The sequence below is a fragment of the Myotis daubentonii genome, chromosome 2, assembly GCF_963259705.1.
Source record: "Myotis daubentonii chromosome 2, mMyoDau2.1, whole genome shotgun sequence".
Lineage (NCBI taxonomy): Eukaryota > Metazoa > Chordata > Mammalia > Chiroptera > Vespertilionidae > Myotis > Myotis daubentonii.
In genome coordinates, this window is record NC_081841.1 from 98,324,707 (window position 1) to 98,342,865 (window position 18,159).

The 18,159-nt window shown below is 39.2% G+C and overlaps 1 protein-coding gene across 16 annotated transcripts in view; it reads left to right on the top strand.

Moving 5' to 3' along the window:
- Positions 1 to 18,159, top strand: part of ERC1 (ELKS/RAB6-interacting/CAST family member 1) — a 524,562-nt gene that overhangs the window by 461,380 nt on the left and 45,023 nt on the right. For 9 of the 16 annotated variants that reach the window (XM_059683946.1, XM_059683950.1, XM_059683941.1 and 6 more), the window contains one exon: positions 13,295 to 13,483. In XM_059683946.1, the coding sequence (XP_059539929.1) occupies positions 13,295 to 13,483 (189 nt within the window). Of the gene's footprint in view, positions 1 to 13,294; positions 13,484 to 13,740; positions 13,768 to 18,159 lie in introns of those variants that run through there. The other 7 variants (XM_059683955.1, XM_059683952.1, XM_059683953.1 and 4 more) reach the window with 2 other exon arrangements.

Sequence of the window (18,159 nt, forward strand, 5' to 3'; positions counted from 1 at the left end):
CACCAGTTCATTTTGTTCATCAGATTATGTATTCCCTTGATTTTTAGATTCACTTGTTGATAGATGTGTATTTGTTGTTCATAATTTGTATCTTTACCTTTTTCTTCTTCTTCCTCTTCTTAAAGGATACCTTTCAGCATTTCATATAATGCTGGTTTGGTGGTGATGAACTCCTTTAGCTTTTTCTTACCTGTGAAGCTCTTTATCTGACCTTCTATTCTGAATGATAGCTTTGCTGGATAAAGTAATCTTGGTTGTAGGTTCTTGGCATTCATCACTTTGAATATTTCTTGCCACTCCCTTCTGGCCTGCAAAGTTTCTGTTGAGAAATCAGCTGACAGTCGTATGGGTACTCCCTTGTATGTAACTGACTTTCTTTCTCTTGCTGCTTTTAAGAGTCTCTCTTTGTCTCTTGCTCTTGGCATTTTAATGATGATGTGTCTTGGTGTGGTCCTCTTTGGATTCCTTTTGTTTGGGGTTCTCTTTGCTTCCTGGACTTGTAAGTCTATTTCTTTCACCAGGTAGGGGAAGTTTTCTGTCATTATTTCTTCAAATAGGTTTTCAATATCTTGCTCTCTCTCTTCTTCTGGCACCCCCATAATTCTGATGTTGGTACGCTTGAAGTTGTCCCAGAGGCTCCTTACACTATCTTCATATTTTTGGATTCTTTTTTCATTTTGCTTTTCCGGTTGGGTGTTTTTTGCTTCTTCGTATTTCAAATCATTGACTTGATTCTTGCAATCCTCTGGTCTGCTATTGGGAGTCTGTATAATATTCTTTATTTCAGTCAGTGTATACTTAATTTCTAGTTGGTCCTTTGTCACAACATCAAGGGTCTCACTAGATTTCTTGAGGATCTCACTACATTTATTAGCGGTCTCACCAGTCTTTTCGAGGGCCTTACTAAATTTATCGGTGGCTTCTAGACAGTTCTTGAAACACCTTAAAAGTGTGGTTTTGAACTCTATATCCAACAGTTTGCTTCCCTTCATTTCTGTCATTTGTGTCCTGTTTCTTTGTCTCTGCATTTTTTATGCTTTCTTGGTGCACCCCCTTGTGGTCTTTGTGCACAGTCTTGTTGTAGTTAAGCCTTGATTGTTGTAGGTAACACTGGGGGGATTTGACCTCCAGGCCAATTGGCTGTGAGAATCAGCTGTGTCTGCAGTGGGAGAACTGTCCTGATCTCTAGGGAGGTGCTAATTTAGCCTCTGCCTGAGGCTATCCCTCAAATGCCTCTGTGCAAGGCTTGGGCGGGGTGGTCCCAGGGGATCAACAGTTGTAGAATTTCCACTCAGCCAGCCTTCCTGTGGTTCTGGGTGATGTCCGTTCCGTCTTTTAGTTGTATTTTTGAAGTGGTTGTGCAAGGCAGCAATCTCCGGTGTCTACCTATGCCGCCATCTGGGTTTCTCTTGGGAACTTTAATAACCCATTAACACCACTGGATAAATCCTCTATACAAAAAATCAGCAAAAACATCAATCCTAAATGACTTACTAGATCATATGGAATTAATTGACATCTTCAGAACATTTCACTCCAGAGCCATAGAATATACATTCTTCTCAAGTGCACATGGGTCATTTTCAATAATAGACCACATATTGGGACACAAGCAAAGTCTCTTCAAATTCAAGAAGATAGAAATCATATCAAGCATCTTCTCAGATCACAATGGCATAAAATTAGAAATCAACTACAATAAAAACAACGAAGAAGAAAAACCAAAAACCTGGAGGCTAAATAGCATGCTATTAAACAATGATTGGGTTACCAAAGAGATCAAAGAAGAAATAAAATGTATCATTGCAACAAACAACCATGAAAATCCAAAATCTATGGGACACAGTTGAAAGCAGTCTTGAGAGGGAAGTTCATAGATCTACAGACCTACCTCAGAAAACAAGAAAAAATGGTAATAAATTACCTGTCCCTACAAATCAAAGAGTTAGAAAGAGAGCAACAAGAAAGAAGGAAGGAAATAATAAAGATCAGAGTGGAAATAAATGACATATTGACCAAAAAAAAAAAAAAACAATACAAAAGATCAACAAATGCAAAAGCTGGTTCTTTGAAAGGATAAACAAGATTGATGAACCTCTACCCAGGCTCACCAAGAAGCAAAGAGAGAGGACCCAAATAAACAAAATCAGAAATGAAAGAGATGAAGTAACAGTTGATCCCACAGAAATACAAAGGATTATAAAAAAAAATACTATGAACAACTCTATTCCAAAAAAATGGGCAACCTAGATGAAATGGACATATTCTTAGAAAAATACAAATTCCCAAAATTCAATCAGGAAGAATAAAAAAAGCCTGAATAACTACTGAAGAAATTGAAGCAGCAAACAAAAGAAATCTTTCAGCAAACAAAAGCCCTTGCCCAAATGGCTTTATAGGGGAGTTCTACCAAGCATTCAAAGAAGAACTAAAACCTATCCTCCCCAGACTATTCCAAAAAATTCAAGAGGAAGACACACTTCCAAGCTCTTTCTATGAAGCCAGCATTACTCTAATTCCAAAACCAGATAAAGACACCACAAAAAAAAAAAAAAGAGAGAGAGAGAACTACAGGACAATATCCTTGATGAACTAGATGCTAAAATCCTCAACAAAATTGTAGAAAATCGGATTCAGCATTACATTAGAAAGATCATAACACCATGACCAAGTGGAATTTATTCCAGGGATGTAAGGATGGCACAATATCTGCTAATCAATAAATGTGATACATCACATAAACAAATTGAGAGACAAAAATCACATAATCATATCAATTGATGCAGAAATAGCATTTGACAAAATTCAACACCCTTTCTTGATAAAAACTCCCAGCAAAGTGGGAATAGAGGGATCATACCTCAACATAATGAAAGCCTTATATGACAAACCTACAGTCAACATCATACTCAATGGGCCAAAACTAAACTCATTTTCCCTAAGAATGGGAACAAGACAGGGATGCCCACTTTCACCACTCCTGTTCAATGTAGTACTGGAAGTGCTAGCCATGGTGATCAGATAAAAAGAAGAAATAAAAGGCATCCAGATTGGAAAAGAAGTAAAACTGTCCTTATTCGCAGATGACATGATACTATACATAGAAAACCCCAAAGACTCCATCAGAAAATTACTAGATCTTATAAATGAATTTGGCAATGTAGCAGGACACAAAATTAACACCCAGAAGTCTATGGCCTTTTTATACACCAATAATGAACTCACAGAAAAAGAAACGGGAAAAAAAAACAATCCCATTTACCATTGCATGAAAAAAAGATATTTAGGAATAAACTAAGGAGGTAAAAGACGTGTACTCAGAAAACTACAGGACATTGAAAAAAGAGATAGAGTAAGGCATAAACAAATGGAAGAACATACGATGTTCATGGATTGGTAGAATCAACATCATTAAAATGTCCATACTACCCAAAGCAATCTACCGATTCAATGCAATCCCCATTAAAATACCAACAGCATATCTCAAAGATCTAGAACAAACTCTCCAAAAATTCATCTGGAATTTTAAAAAAGACCCCAAATAGCCACAGCAATCCTGAGAAAAAAGTTGGAGAGATCACCATACCAGATATCAGCTATATTACCAAGCCACGGTTCTCAAACCTGCCTGGTACTGGCACAAGAACAGACATATACACCAATGGAACAGAACAGAGAACCCAGAAATTGACCCAAGCCATTATGCTCAATTAATATTTGACAAAGGAGGCAAGAGCATACAATGGAGTCAAGACAGTCTCTTCAATAAATGATGCTGGGAAATTTGGTCAGATACATGCAAAAAAATGAAACTAGATCACAAACTTACACCATACACAAAAACAAACTCTAAATGGCTAAAAGACTTAAATGTAAGATGGGAAACCATAAAAATCCTACAAGACTCCATAGGCAGCAAAATAGCAGACATATGTCTAGCAATATCTTTACTGATACAGCTGCTAGGGCAATGGAGACTAAGGAGAAAATAAACAAATGGGACTACGTGAAAATAAAAAGCTTCTGCACAGCAAAAGAAACCATCAACAAACAACAAGAAAGCCCACTGCATGGGAGAATATATTTGCCAATGATATTTCACATAAGGGTTTAATCTCCAAAATTTACAGAGAATTCATACAACCTAACTAAAGGAAGATAAGCAATCCAATTAAAAAGTGGGCAAAGGACCTAAATAGACACTTTTCGAAAGAGGACATACAGAAGGCCAGGAGACATATGAAAACATGCTCAAAGTCACTAATCATTCGAGAGATGCAAATCAAAACAATGTGATACCATCTTATACCTATCAGGATGGCTGTTATAAACAAATCAACAAATGACAAGTGCTGGCTGGGATGTGGAGAAAAAGGAACCCTCATGCACTGCTGGTGGAAATGCAGACTGGTGCAGCCACTGTGGAAGACAGTATAGAGTTTCCTCAAAAAGTTAAAAATGGAACTCCCATTTGACCCAGTAATCCCACTTCTAGGACTATATCCCAAGAAACCAGAAACACCAATCAGAAAGAATATATGCACCCCTATGTTCATAGCAGCACAATTTACCATAGCTAAGATTTGGAAACAACCTAAGTGCCAATCAACAGATGAGTGGATTAAAAAATGGTGGTGCATCTATAATGGAATACTATGCCGCTATAAAAAAGAAGGGACTTTTACCATTTGCAACAGCATGGATGGAACTGGAGAGCATTATGCTGAGTGAAATAAGCCAGTCGGAGAAATATAAATATCACATGATCTCACTCTTACGTGGGATATAATGATCAACATAATTTGATGAACAAGAATAGATCCAGAGACAAATGGCAGGGGAGAGGGGGTTAGAGAGCAACCAAATGACTTGCATGCATGTGTATTAGCATAACCAATGGATGCAGACACTGGGGTGGTGGGGGCTTGCCCCAGGTAGGAATGGCTGGAGGGGAGGGGCAATCAGGGAAAAAGGAGGCATATGTAAAAGTTTAGACGATAAATAAATAAAAGAAAAAATTAAAAGAAAAAGAACAGGGACCTAAAATATCAATTTTCCCATCACCAGTCATGAAGTAGTAAGTTTGTGTCTTTCCATTTTACTGTAAGAAATTTGACCTTTTGATTATTACCATTTATCACATTGTCCCCTTTCCTCAACAGTCATACCTTTTTATGCCAGTTTTCCAATCCAAACAGTAATTACCTACGATGACCAACCGTTTCAGCCTTGCAGTCCAGATGTGATGGCAACACACACACACACACACACACATGGAGAGGGAAGGAGAGAAAAGAAAAGAAAAGAAAAGAAAAAAAGAAAAGAAAAAAGAAAGAAAAGGAAGGCAAGGGAAGGCGAAGGCGAAGGCGAAGAAGGACTCTAATGGGTTTGGCTCAGTGGATAGAGTGTTGGCCTGTGGACTGAAGGTCCCAGGTTGGATTCCGGTCACAGGGTCAAGGGCATGTACCTTGGTTGCGGGCACATCCCCAAAAGGGGGTGTGCAGGAGGCAGCTGATCGATGTTTCTCTCTCATTGATGTTTCTAACTATCCCTCTCCCTGCCTCTCTGTAAAAAAAAATCAATAAAAAATATATTAAGAAAAGAAGAAAAGAAAGGCCCTGACTGGTTTGGCCCAGTGGATAGAGCACTTGCCTGCAGACTGAAGGGTCTCAGGTTTGAGTCCAGTCAAGGGCATGTACCTTGGTTGCAGGCACATCCCCAGTAGGAGGTGTGCAGGAGGCAGCTGATCGATATTTCTCTCTCATCGATGTTTCTCTCTATCCCTCTCCCTTCCTGTCTATAAAAAATCAATAAAATATATTTTTTAAAAAAAGAAAAGAAGGAATGGGATTAAGTTGCACAAACCCAGTGAAAATCCCAAAAGTTTGTTCGTTTTGTTGTTGTTTTTGTCATTTCATTTCTATGAAAGAAGATAGAGAATTCCAAGCTAAAAATAAAGATTAAAAAAAAGGAAATTAAAATAGGACTGCATTGCTTGGAGGCATGAGGGATGTGGTAGAATTGTGACTAGACAGTTTTGTTATTAAAGTGCAAAGTGTACATGCATTTAAAAGAATATTGCCTTTAAAGATAACTTTGGAATTCTTTCTGAATTTTCTATACTATATGTATTTGTTGTCAAAAACAAAATACAATTTTTTTTTATTGCTTAAAGTATTACAAAGGGTATTACATATGTATCCATTTTATCCCCCCGCCCTAGACAGTCGCCTAGCCTCCCCTATCCCCCAGTGTCTTATGTCCATTGGTTATGCTTATATGCATGCATACAAGTCCTTTAGTTGATCTCTTACCCCCCTACCTCCTGCCCCCCAACCCTCCCCGGCCTTCCCGCTGCAGTTTGACAATCTGTTTGAGGCAGCTCTGCCTCTGTATCTATTATTGTTCAAAAGTTTATAATGGTCTCTATTGTCCATGAATGAGTGAGATCATGTGGTATTCCTTGCATTGCTGGCTTGGTGGTGACAAACTCCCTTAGCCTTTTTTTGTCTGTGAAGCTTCTTATTTCCCCTTCAAGTTTGAATGATAGCCTTGCTGGATAGAGTATTCTTGGATTCAGTCCTTTGCTTTGCATCACTTTGTAAATTTCAGACCATTCTTTTCTGGCCTGATGTGTTTCTGTTGAGAAATCATTTGACAATCTAATGGGAGATCCCTTGTATGTAACTTTCCGTCTCTCTCTTGCAGCCTGTAAGATTCTCTCTTTGTCCTGAACATTGGCCATGGTGATTATGATGTGTCTTGGTGTGGGTCTTTTCGGGTTCACCTTGTTTGGGACTCTCTGGGCTTGTGTGACTTTTTTCTTCCCCACCTCAGGAAAGTTTTCTGATATTATTTCTTCGAGTAGGTTTTCTAATCCTTGTTCATCCTTCTGTTGTTCTGGTATCCCTATTATTCGTATGTTGTTTCATTTCATGTTGTCCCAAAGCTCCCTTAGGCTCTCCTCCTGTCCTTTAATTTTTTTCTCCAATTGCAGTACATTTTGGGTGTGTTTTGCTTCCTTGTCTTCTAATTCACTAATTCGGTCCTCCGCTTCTCCTAGTCTACTGTTGATACTTTCAATGGAGTTTTTCATTGCAGCTATATCACTCTTCATTTCTTCTTGGGTCTTACTTAAGTTGTTGATTTTTTCATCTGTTTCTTCTAGCTTCTTCCATATGTTATCGATTTTTTCATCTGTTTCTTCTAGCTTCTTCCATATGTTATCGATTTTTTCATCTGTTTCTTCTTGCTTCTTGCAGAGGTTGTCGATTTTTTCCTCCATCCGGTTTATGCACTCTAGGACCCTTATTCTGAATTCTTTATCTGTCATGTTGCATGCCTCTGTATTACTTAGCTGCTTTTCTGGAGAGTCCTCCTTCTCTTTCCTGTGAGGGTTTCTTTGTCTACCCATGTTTGATCTCACTGACATATCTAGACGTTGAGTCGTTCAGTGGTTGCTCCCTTGGTGGCAGTGACTCCTTGGTCTGTGGTTGCTCTTCGGGCGGTTGCGGTAGCAGCTGCTCTTCAGTTGGTAGCAGCTCCTCTGGTGGGTGCTGTTCACAGCTGTGGTGGCTCTTCTGGCTGGTGGGGTGAGGTTTCACGTACAGCTGCTGTTCCTCAGCAGAGTGTGTGGTGCTCAGGAGGTTGCTATTGCTTGGATCTGCTGCGTTGATTTAAAGGCACAAAATACAACAAAATACAATTTTTTTGAGAGATTGATGTTGTTTGTGAAAAATTTCCCACTCTCTAAATCCTTGGCTTTATTGAACCAATCTCTTCCTTTGGTGATTGGCAGTGTTGATAAGCCCATCATAGCATAGGTAGAAAATGCCAACACAGAACTGGTGCCATGAACCTGCCCATTGGAGGTCTCTTATAGAGCCCAAGAGCCTTTCATACCAGCACCTAAGTGTTTAATCTTTATTCTTACAGAATTGTGTGTATGTGAGAGAGATTAAGAAATAAAAGTCAAGCCCTAGCTGGTTTGGCTCAGTGGATAGAGCGTCAGCCTGCGGACTGAAGGGTCCCGGGTTTGATTGCGGTCAATGGCACATGCCTGGGTTATGGACTCAATCCCCAGTAGTGGGTGTGCAGGAAGCACCCGATCAATGATTCTCTCTCATCATTGATGTTTCTATATCACTCTCACTCTCCCTTCCTCTCTGAAATCAATAAAAATATATTTAAAAATAAAATAAAGTAAATAAAAGTTATAAAAGAAAAGAAATAAAAATGATGCTGCCCTTGCTGGTTTGGCTCAGTGATTAGAGCATCAGCCTATGGACTGAAGGGTTTCCAGTCAAGGGCATATACCTTGGTTGCAGGCTCGATCCCTGGCCCTGGTCAGGGCACATGCAGGAGGCAGCCTGTGGATGTCTCTCACATTGATGTTTCTCTCTGTCTCTCTCACCCTTCCTTCCACTCTCTCTAAAAATCAATGGAAAAAATGTCCTTGGGTGAAGCTTAACAAAGAAAATTAAAATTAAAATAATGGTAAATTAATTCATTTTCTCAGGTTTGTCTAGGCAAACTCTAACTTCTATATTGTGTTACATTATATAAGCCTAAACTCTGAATTCTGATCTCTTTAGTAAGCTAAAGATTGTTTTACCCACCAAACCCTAGTTGTTATCTCTTTTGTCATGGAAATAGTATTAGAAACAAATGAAATGTAGTATATTTATAAAGCAACCATTAAAAATCATGATTTCCAGTAACAATGCAACATGGTGATAGTACTCACAATATAACAGTAAATGAATAAACAGTACATTAAATAAATGTGAAGTCTGATACTATTAAAAATTGATTAATATAAGTTATTTTAAAATTTGGAAGAAAATTACTAAAATTTCAGGTGGTATTCTTTTTGTTCTGCTTATTCATTTATTTTATTTTTTAGATTTACTTGTTGATAGATATGTATTTATTGCAATTTTATTCATATTTTGATTTTTTTCTCCTTAAAGAAGATCCTTTAACATTTCATATTATATTGGTTTGGTGGTGATAAACTCCTATCGCTTTTTCTTGTCTAGGAAGCTCTTTATCTGTCCTTCTATTGTAAAGGATAGCTTTGCTTGGTAGAGCAATCTTGGGTGTAGATCCTTGCCTTTCATAACTTTGAATATTTCTTGCCAATTCCTTCTGGACTACCAAGTTTCTGTTAAGAAATCAGTTAACAGTCTTATGGGAGTTTCCTTTTAGGTAACTAACTGCTTTTATTTTGCTGCTTTTAAATGTCTCTCTTTGTTTTTAACCTTTTGGCATTATAATTATGATGCATCTTGGTGTGGGCCTCTTTGGGTCCATTTTGTTTGGGCCTGGACTTGTATGTCTTTCCTTCACCTAGTTAGGGAAGTTTTCTGTCATTATTTTTCAAACCAGCTTTCAATTTCTTGCTCTCTCTCTCCCCCTTCTGGCACCCCTGTGATACAAATGTTGGTGTACTTGAAGTTGACCCAGAGGCTCCTTACACTATTCTCATTTCTTTTATTCTTTCTTCTTTTTGCTGTTCTGATAGGGTGTTTTTTGCTTAATTATATTCCAAATCACTGATTTGATTCTCAGTTTCATCTACTCTACTGTTGATTCCCTATAAATTATTCTTCATTTCAGTTAGTGTATTCTTCATTTCTGACTGCTTCTTTTTATGGTTTTCATGTCTCTTCTTTTTTTTTTTAACGTTTTATTTTTTTATTGTCTAAAGTTTTACATGTCTTCTTTTTTCCCAATTGACCCCCCCACCCCCTCCCTCATGTCTCTTCTTTATGCTGTTGAAGTTCTCTCTAAGTTCCTTGAGCATCCTTATAACCATTGTTTTGAACAATGTTCTATTTTTTCATTTGGGACATGATTCTTTGCCTCCTCATTTGGCAGCCTCCCTGTGTTTGTTTTTATGTATTTGGTTGAGCTGCTATGTCTCCCGGGCTTGTTAGAGTGGCCTCATGTAATAGGTGTTCTGTGGGGTCCACTGGCACAGCCTTCATGATCACCCAAGCTGGGCCCTTGAGGTGCACCCCCATGTGGGCGGGCTATGAGTACTCTCTTCTTGTAGTTGAGCCTTGATTGCTGTTGACATGTCAGTTGGAGGGATTTACCTCCAGGCCAATCAGCTGCAAGGACTGGCTCCAACCACCAACCTGTGACCACAGTAGAGGATCTGCTGTCCATGGCTCCACCCCACAGAGCAGAACTTACTTCAGCAGGGCTCTGGTGCCTGCCGAGTCCACCCTTTGAGTGTGTTGCTTGTGGAGGTGGTTTGTGATACTTCAACATGGTCTGAAGCTATCTACTGAGTGTGCTGGCTCTGGGGCCTTCCTGGAGGTGTAGGCCAAGGTCAGCCACCACCTGTGTTCTGCCCAGGGCCACCTGACATGAGCTACAAAGTGATCTACAGATGGATGATACTTAGGCTTGGCTTGGAGGTGCCCAGGCAAGGCCAAGCTGTGAACCAAGGCAGACTGCTAGTGCCAGGCCTCGGGCCACTTAGTGACAGTTACAGGACACACTGAGGCCAGATGCTGTTTGTTTGAGAGATTCAGGAAAATCTGAAGGATGAGCCAAGACAGGCTATTCATATGGAAAAGCCACTGGAAATAATTTGGTTGGACCCAAAAGCTGGGTGGGGCAGGGCCTCAAGGAATCACCAAGGTAGGGTAAACAGTATAGGCCAGGTTGATGGAGTCTCAGATATGGTGCCCGTTTGCTGGCTCTATGAGGGGAGGCCTCATCAAAGGAACAATGGCCTCCGCCAGCACTTTTTTCTGGGAAAAAGCCACACCCCCAGCTCTCACCTTGATACCAGACACTTCAGGTCCTCCCTGTTAGTCTCTGGTGCCTTTCAAGCTGCTGCCCCAATGCTGGAGCTCAGAGGGAGTGAGTCCAAGTAAGTCCATATGTGGTCCCTTTAAGAGCAGCTCTCCGTTTCCCTCAGCCTCAATTTCCACTGGTTTTCATAGCCAGAAGCTATGGGGACTTTTCCTGGCACTGGAACCGTGGGCTGGGGGGCCTGGTGTGGGGACCTCTGCAGCCGAGATACCCTTCCTGGTTTTTATCCAGCATACATGGGTGTGAGACCAGCGCATTACACATCTCCCCGCCTCCTACCAATCTCCATGTGGCCTCTTCTTTATTCCCTAGTTGTAGGACTTCCATTCAGACAGATTTCAGGTAATTCTGAATGATGGTTGTTCCTCTTGTGCACTGCTGGTGGGAATGCAGACTGGTGCAGCCACTATGGAAGACAGTATGGAGTTTCCTCAAAAAACTGAAAATGGAACTCCCATTTAACCCTGTGATCCCACTTCTAGGAATATATCCCAAGAAACCAGAAACACCAATCAGAAAGGATATATGCACCCCTATGTTCAAAGCAGCACAATTCACCATAGCTAAGATCTGGAAACAGCCTAAGTGCCCATCAGTAGATGAATGGATTAGAAAACTGTGGTACATCTACACGATGGAATACTATGCTGCTCTAAAAAGGAAGGAACTCTTACCATTTGCAACAGCATGGATGGAACTGGAGAGCATTATGCTAAGTGAAATAAGCCAGTCAATGAAGGAAAAATACCACATAATCTCACTCATTCATGGATAATAGAGACCACTATAAACTTTTGAACAATAATAGATACAGAGGCAGAGCTGCCTCAAACAGATTGTCAAACTGCAGCGGGAAGGCCGGGGAGGGTTGGGGGGCAGGAGGGAGGGGGGTAAGAGATCAACCTAAGGACTTACATGCATGCATATAAGCATAACCAATGGACATAAGACACTGGGGGATAGGGGAGACTAGGGGACTGTCAAGGGCGGGGGGGCGGGAAGGACACATATGTAATACCCTTTGTAATACTTTAAGCAATAAAATTTAAAAAAAGGTAAAAAAAAAATGATGGTGGTTCTGTAGTTTAGTTGCAATTTTGATGTGGTGGTGGGAGGATATGAGTACCATGTTTACCTACACCGCCATCTTGACCAGAAGTCATTCAGGTTGTACTCTTGATGGAATACCTAAAGGCTCTTTTATTATTTCTTTTACAGTTTCTCCCAGTATTTTTCAGAGTAAAATGTATATTAATTTCATAATAAAAATTACATAACATTGTTTTAAAACCCTTAGAAAGGAAAGCAGCAGGAGCACTCCTCTGAGGAGGCCAGAGGAAATCAGTGTCACTGTTGAAAGTAATACCAGGCCTTGCTTCTATTGACTTGAAGATTTCTGGGCTCCTTATTCATTAGGTGTGTCAGAGGTGTCCTGTTGCTGACAAATGCCAGCCCAGTGACATGCAGCAGGTGCATACCTCTGCCTTTTAAGCCCTGGGAACATTTTGAGAATCGCCAGCATTTTGGCCACGTTTTGCAGCTTTCACAGCTGCTGTGTATCAAGCAGATGCTGCTTTAACATTTCAGTGCTCTGAGATGTGAGATCGGGCCCAACTGTTCCTAAACCCCAGGCTTTGACCAACTACTAAGTACCTGACCAGAGTATTGTCATGAGAGCTGTTAAATGAAATTCTGGGGCAGAAGCCATCTGTCATTTAATGGCTTCCAAAGGGAGTCAAAGGGATGGTTATTTATCCAGGGCAAAGGGAATGTAAAAGAGAAAGAGAGAAGGACTGCTGTTCAAGAAAAACATAGAGCCAATGTTACAACTAAGAGAATTTCAGAGTTTTTGGCTATGAGTCAGGTATTTGGTGTTATATAAAGATTTATCAATCATTGTTTAAAAAGAATATCAGATAGCCTCTGTGGAAAGAATGAGGGGAGCTTAAGCCAGGATGAGGAAGGTTGGTAATGAATTCACTCGTCACATCTCTTGGCCAAGGAAAACATGCACCTTCTCCAGAGACAGCATTTTTCGTCCATTCTAGGAGGTGGAGGAACACATGAAGTGTATGTTGCCCAGGCTTTCAGATGAGCAGATTTCACTAGCAGCTTTTTGAAACTTACTCATAAATAAGTTGAAGAGAAATTGTGAGGTAACTGGAGTCCTTATCAGCAATGTCATCTCTGTAAAAACAAGTCAGGCCTGTGCTTAATCCCCTGCCAAAGTATGGAACTCTTAGTCTTGAATTGATGTACTAAGCCAACATCCCCTACCCATCTCCCAGAATGGGGTGGTTGAGTGTGATACTGTAAATGTGCAGGTATGTGAAAATGTTTCTTTTTATAATCCTGAAGATTTCAATAGCGATTTGGTCAGTTTTCTTTGACTTGGGAGGCATAACGATATTTAAGCTCATTTCAGACTGATCTTAACTTTCCTCATTTTTTTTCCCCTTAGATCATCCAACCTCTCTTAGAACTTGACCAAAATAGAAGCAAATTAAAATTGTATATTGGACACCTGACAGCCCTCTGCCATGACCGAGACCCCCTGATCCTTCATGGGCTCACTCCACCAGCTTCCTATAACTTGGACGATGACCAGGCAACTTGGGAAAATGAGCTGCAGAAGATGACCCAGGAACAGGTCAGTCACTTGAACTTTGATAAGACCCTATCAAAATTCAGCTGCTACTTAGGTTGATGCAATAGGAGTTACCTTAGGGAAGTTGGTGCTCAAGATTCTTAGCAGTAGTTAGTTCTTCAACAGATATTAGGAATTACTATTTGAAGGAAAAGAACCATTAGATTAATTAAAGTTACTCCCTTTCTACTACATTTTCTGTTTACTGTTGCCTGTAAAATTCTACTAATTCTCTTTTGTCATGTTATGATTTTTTTTAGTTCAATAAATAAATGAGAAGATAATTCAAGAGATAAAAACAATGAATAAAAGAAACAAAGAGAAAATTGGATAAGGATAGAGATAGAGAGCAGACATGGAAAGTGAACACTTAGAAAAAGAATTAGAACAGTTTTTAAAACATTAATTTAAGTTCCTTTTGTTTCTGAATTGTGTTGTACATTTACTAAAACTCTTCATCAGAATTTTGAAGCTGTACACTGTTTTTCAGCCAAATAGTTCCTGTTTGTTAAACATTATTTGTTACTCATAATACAGGAAGGAAATTGTGTTTAAAACAAAATCCTCCATGGTGTGATGTTAAAGGTAGCAGTGACAACTCACAGGTTGAGAAATGCAAACTGGAATCAGAGCTGTGCTTACTTTCCCATGGTGTGATATTGCCTAATAATAGACATATTTATAACAGCCCAATCAATTATCCACCTTACTTATTTTATGTGAAAAGATAAGCCCTACCTCTCAGATTTAGCATGTTGCTGTAAAAATCTTAATTTCTTCTTGAAAGAGGAATATAGTCAGTAATGTTACAATAACTATGTATGGTGCCAGGTGGTTACTGGAAATTTCAAGGAACACTTTGTATAGTATATGATTATGTAACCACTATGCTATGCTATACATCTGAAACTAATACAAAATAATATTGAATGCAAACTATAATTGAAAAATGAAATAAAAAATTCCAACAACTAAATAAATTTGGGCCAAGTCTCACATTTGGGATACTTTTTAAAACTTTAATTTATTTTTTAAGTTTCTTTTTGTTCATTTGTTTTTGGTTTTTTTGTTTGTTTTTTTACATCTTTATTGAAAGTATTACATATGTCCCCTTTTTCCCCAAATGACCCCTTCTAGTCCACCCCCGCCGTCTGCCCCTGGCCCTCACCATCCCACTGTCTGTGCATATGCATACCCTATATGAATACAAGGTCTTTGGTTGATAGCCTCCCACCCACCCACACTCCCCTGCCTTCCCTCTGCAACTCCACAGTCTATTCCATGCATCTGTGTCTCTGGATCTATTTTGTTAATCAGTTTATTTTGTCCATTAGATTCCACATATGTGTGAGATCATGTGATACTTGTCTTTCTCTGACTGGCTTATTTCACTTAGCATAATACTCTCCAGGTCTATCCATGCTGTTGCAAATGGTAAGAGTTCTTTCTTTTTTACAGCTGCATAGTATTCCATTGTGTAAATGTACCACAGCTTTTTTATCCACTCATCTGCTAATGGGCACTCGGGCTGTTTCCAAATCTTATCTATTGTAAATTGTGCCGCTATGAACATAGGGGTGCATATATTCTTTCTGTTTGGTGTTTGAGGATTCTTAGGATATATTCCTAGGTGTGGGATCACTGAGTCAAATGGCAGTTCCATTTTTAATTTTGGGGGGGGAGAGGAGGAAAACTCCATACTGTTTTCCACAGTGGCTGCACCAGTCTGCATTCCCACCAACAGTGTATTAGGGTTCCCTTTTCTCCACATCCTCACCAACATTTGTCCTTTGTTAATTTGCTGATGATAGCCATTCTGACAGGTGTGAGGTGATATCTCATTGTCATTTTAATTTGCATCTCTCAGATTAATGACTTTGAGCATTTTTTCATGTGTCTCCTGGCCTTCTGTATGTCCACTTTGAAGAAGTGTCTATTTAGATCCTTTGCCTATTTTTTAATTGTATTGTTTGTAGTCCTTTTGTTAAGTTGTATGAGTTCCTTATATAGTTTGAAAATTAACCCTTTATCAGAGGAATCATTGGCAAATATGCTCTCCCATCAGTGGACTGTTTTTTTGTGTTTTTCATTTTATTGATAGTTTATTTTGCTGTGCAGAAACTTTTTATTTTGATGTAGTCCCATTTGTTTATTTTTTCCCTTTGATTCCCTTGCCATAGGAGATGTATCCACAAACATATTGCTATGAGAGATGTCTGAGATTTTGATGCCTATGGTTTCTTCTAGGATTCTTATGGTTTCACATCTTACATTTAAATTTTTATCCATTTTGAGTTTTATGTATGTGTATAGTGTAAGTTGGTAGTCTAGTTTCATTTTTTTGCATGTATCCAATTTTCCCAGCACCATTTATTGAAGAGACTGTCTTGACTCCATTGTATGCTCTTGCCTCCTTTGTCAAATATTAATTGATGTAGCCGAAACCAGTTTGGCTCAGTGGATAGAGCGTTGGCCTGTGGACTGAAAGGTCCCAGGTTCGATTCCGGTCAAGGGCATGTACCTTGGTTGCGGGCACATCCCTAGTAGGAGATGTGCAGGAGGCAGCTGATTGATGTTTCTCTCTCATCGATGTTTCTAACTCTCTATCTCTCTCCCTTCCTCTCTGTAAAAAATCAATAAAATATATTAAAAAATATATATTAATTGATGTAATGGGTTGGGTCAATTTCTAGGGTCTCTGTTCTATTCCGTTAATCTATATGCCTGTTCTTGTGCCAGTACCAGCCTGTTTTGATTACAGTGGCTTTGTAGTATAACTTGATATCTGGTATTGTGATCCCTCCAACTTTGTTCTTTTTTAAAAAATATTTGTATTGATTTCAGAGAGGAAGGAAGAGGGAGAGGGAGAGAGGGAAGAAACATCAATGATGAGAGAGAATCATTGATTGACTGCCTCCTGCATACCTCCTACTGGGGATCAAGCCCGCAACCCAGGCACGTGTCCTTGACCAGAATCAAACCCGGGACCCTTTAGTCCACAGGCTGATGCTCTATCTACTGAGCCAAACCAGCTAGGGCATGTTCTTCTTTTTCAAGATTGCTGTAGCTATTCAGGATCTTTTTTGGTTCCATATAAATTTGTGGAATGTTTGTTCTAGAGCTGTGAAATATGCCATTGGTAATTTAATAGGGATTGCATTGAATCTATAGATTGCTTTGGTAGTATGGACATTTTAGTGATGTTAATTCTACCAATCCATGAACACGGTATATTCTTCTACTTCTTCATATCTTCCTCTATCTCTTTTTTCAACATCATGTAGTTTTCAGAGTACGTCTTTTACCTCCTTGGTTAAGTTTATTCCTAGAATCTTACTTTTTTTGTTGCTATAGTATATGGGATTGTTTCTTTTAGTTTCTCTTTCTGAGAATTCATTGTTGGTGTGTAAAAATTTCATCGATTTCTGGGTGCTAATTTTGTATCCTGCTACATTGCCCAATTCCTTTATTAAATCTAGTAGTTTTTTGGTGGAGTCTTTAGGGTTCTCCTATTATGTGAATGTTGTTACGTTTCATGTTATCCCACGGCTCCCTTAAGCTGTCCTCCTGTTTTTTTCATTGTTTTTTCATTTTGGTTCTGTGATTGAGTGATTTTTTTCTACCCTATCTTCTAATTCACCTGCCCGATCCTCGGCTTCCCCTAATCTGCTGTGTATTCCTTTTCATAGCCAGATGTTATGGTAACTGAAGTTATATGGGCACCTTTCTCATTTCTAGTGCTCTGGGCTAGAGAGCCCAGCTTGGGGTTTAGAACCTCCCACAGCTGAGATATTCCTTCATAACTTCAGCTGCTGTCTATTGGAGCCCAGCCAGCCCTTTCGTGCCTCCACACTCCCTACCAGTCTCTATGCGGTCTCCACATTCCATCCTTGATTATCAGGGTTCTTTCCAGCTAGTATTCAGTTGAGTATTCAGGATAGTTTTTCTGTATTTTCGTTATAATTCCAGTTTGGTCCTGGGAGTATGTCAGCATAGTATCCACCTACTCTGCTGCAATTTTGAAAATCCCCTCATTTGAGATACTTTATGGCCAAGGATAGGTAGCTTGTTTTTAAATGTCTTGTATACATAAAAAGAACAGCCATTATTTTATCTTTTTGAGACAATATTTTTCCAGTTCACATTACGTATTTTTACTTCTTATATAAAATTAGAAGTTATATGTACTGTATTATATCATTCTGCTTTAAGATTAAAGGGGAGTATGATCCAGAATGATGGAATGAGTCGTCAGAAACTCAGTTCTAAATCTTATAGTACTTCAAATTGAGTGAGTGGTCCTGGAGCAGTGCTTCTCGGAGAGGATAAAGGATATCAGAATCTCCTAAAGAACTCTCCTTCCTTCTGCATTCCCAACTCCATGGTTCTCATAATCAAGGGGAAGGAGAAAAACACAAGATGAATCCAGGAGTGAGCTCTCAGGCACTGTCAAGAGAGATGTGATTAGTCATACAGTTTATACTATCCTACAAGATATAACAAACCAGTATATCATCAAAAACATGACAATTTCTAGTTCTGAGATCCAAAGGAAATTGTTTTCCAACTTTATTGAGATACAATTAACATACAACATTGTATATATTTAAGGCTTGTGGCATGTTGACTTGATGTATTTATATATTATAAAATGATTACTACCATAGCATTAGCTACCA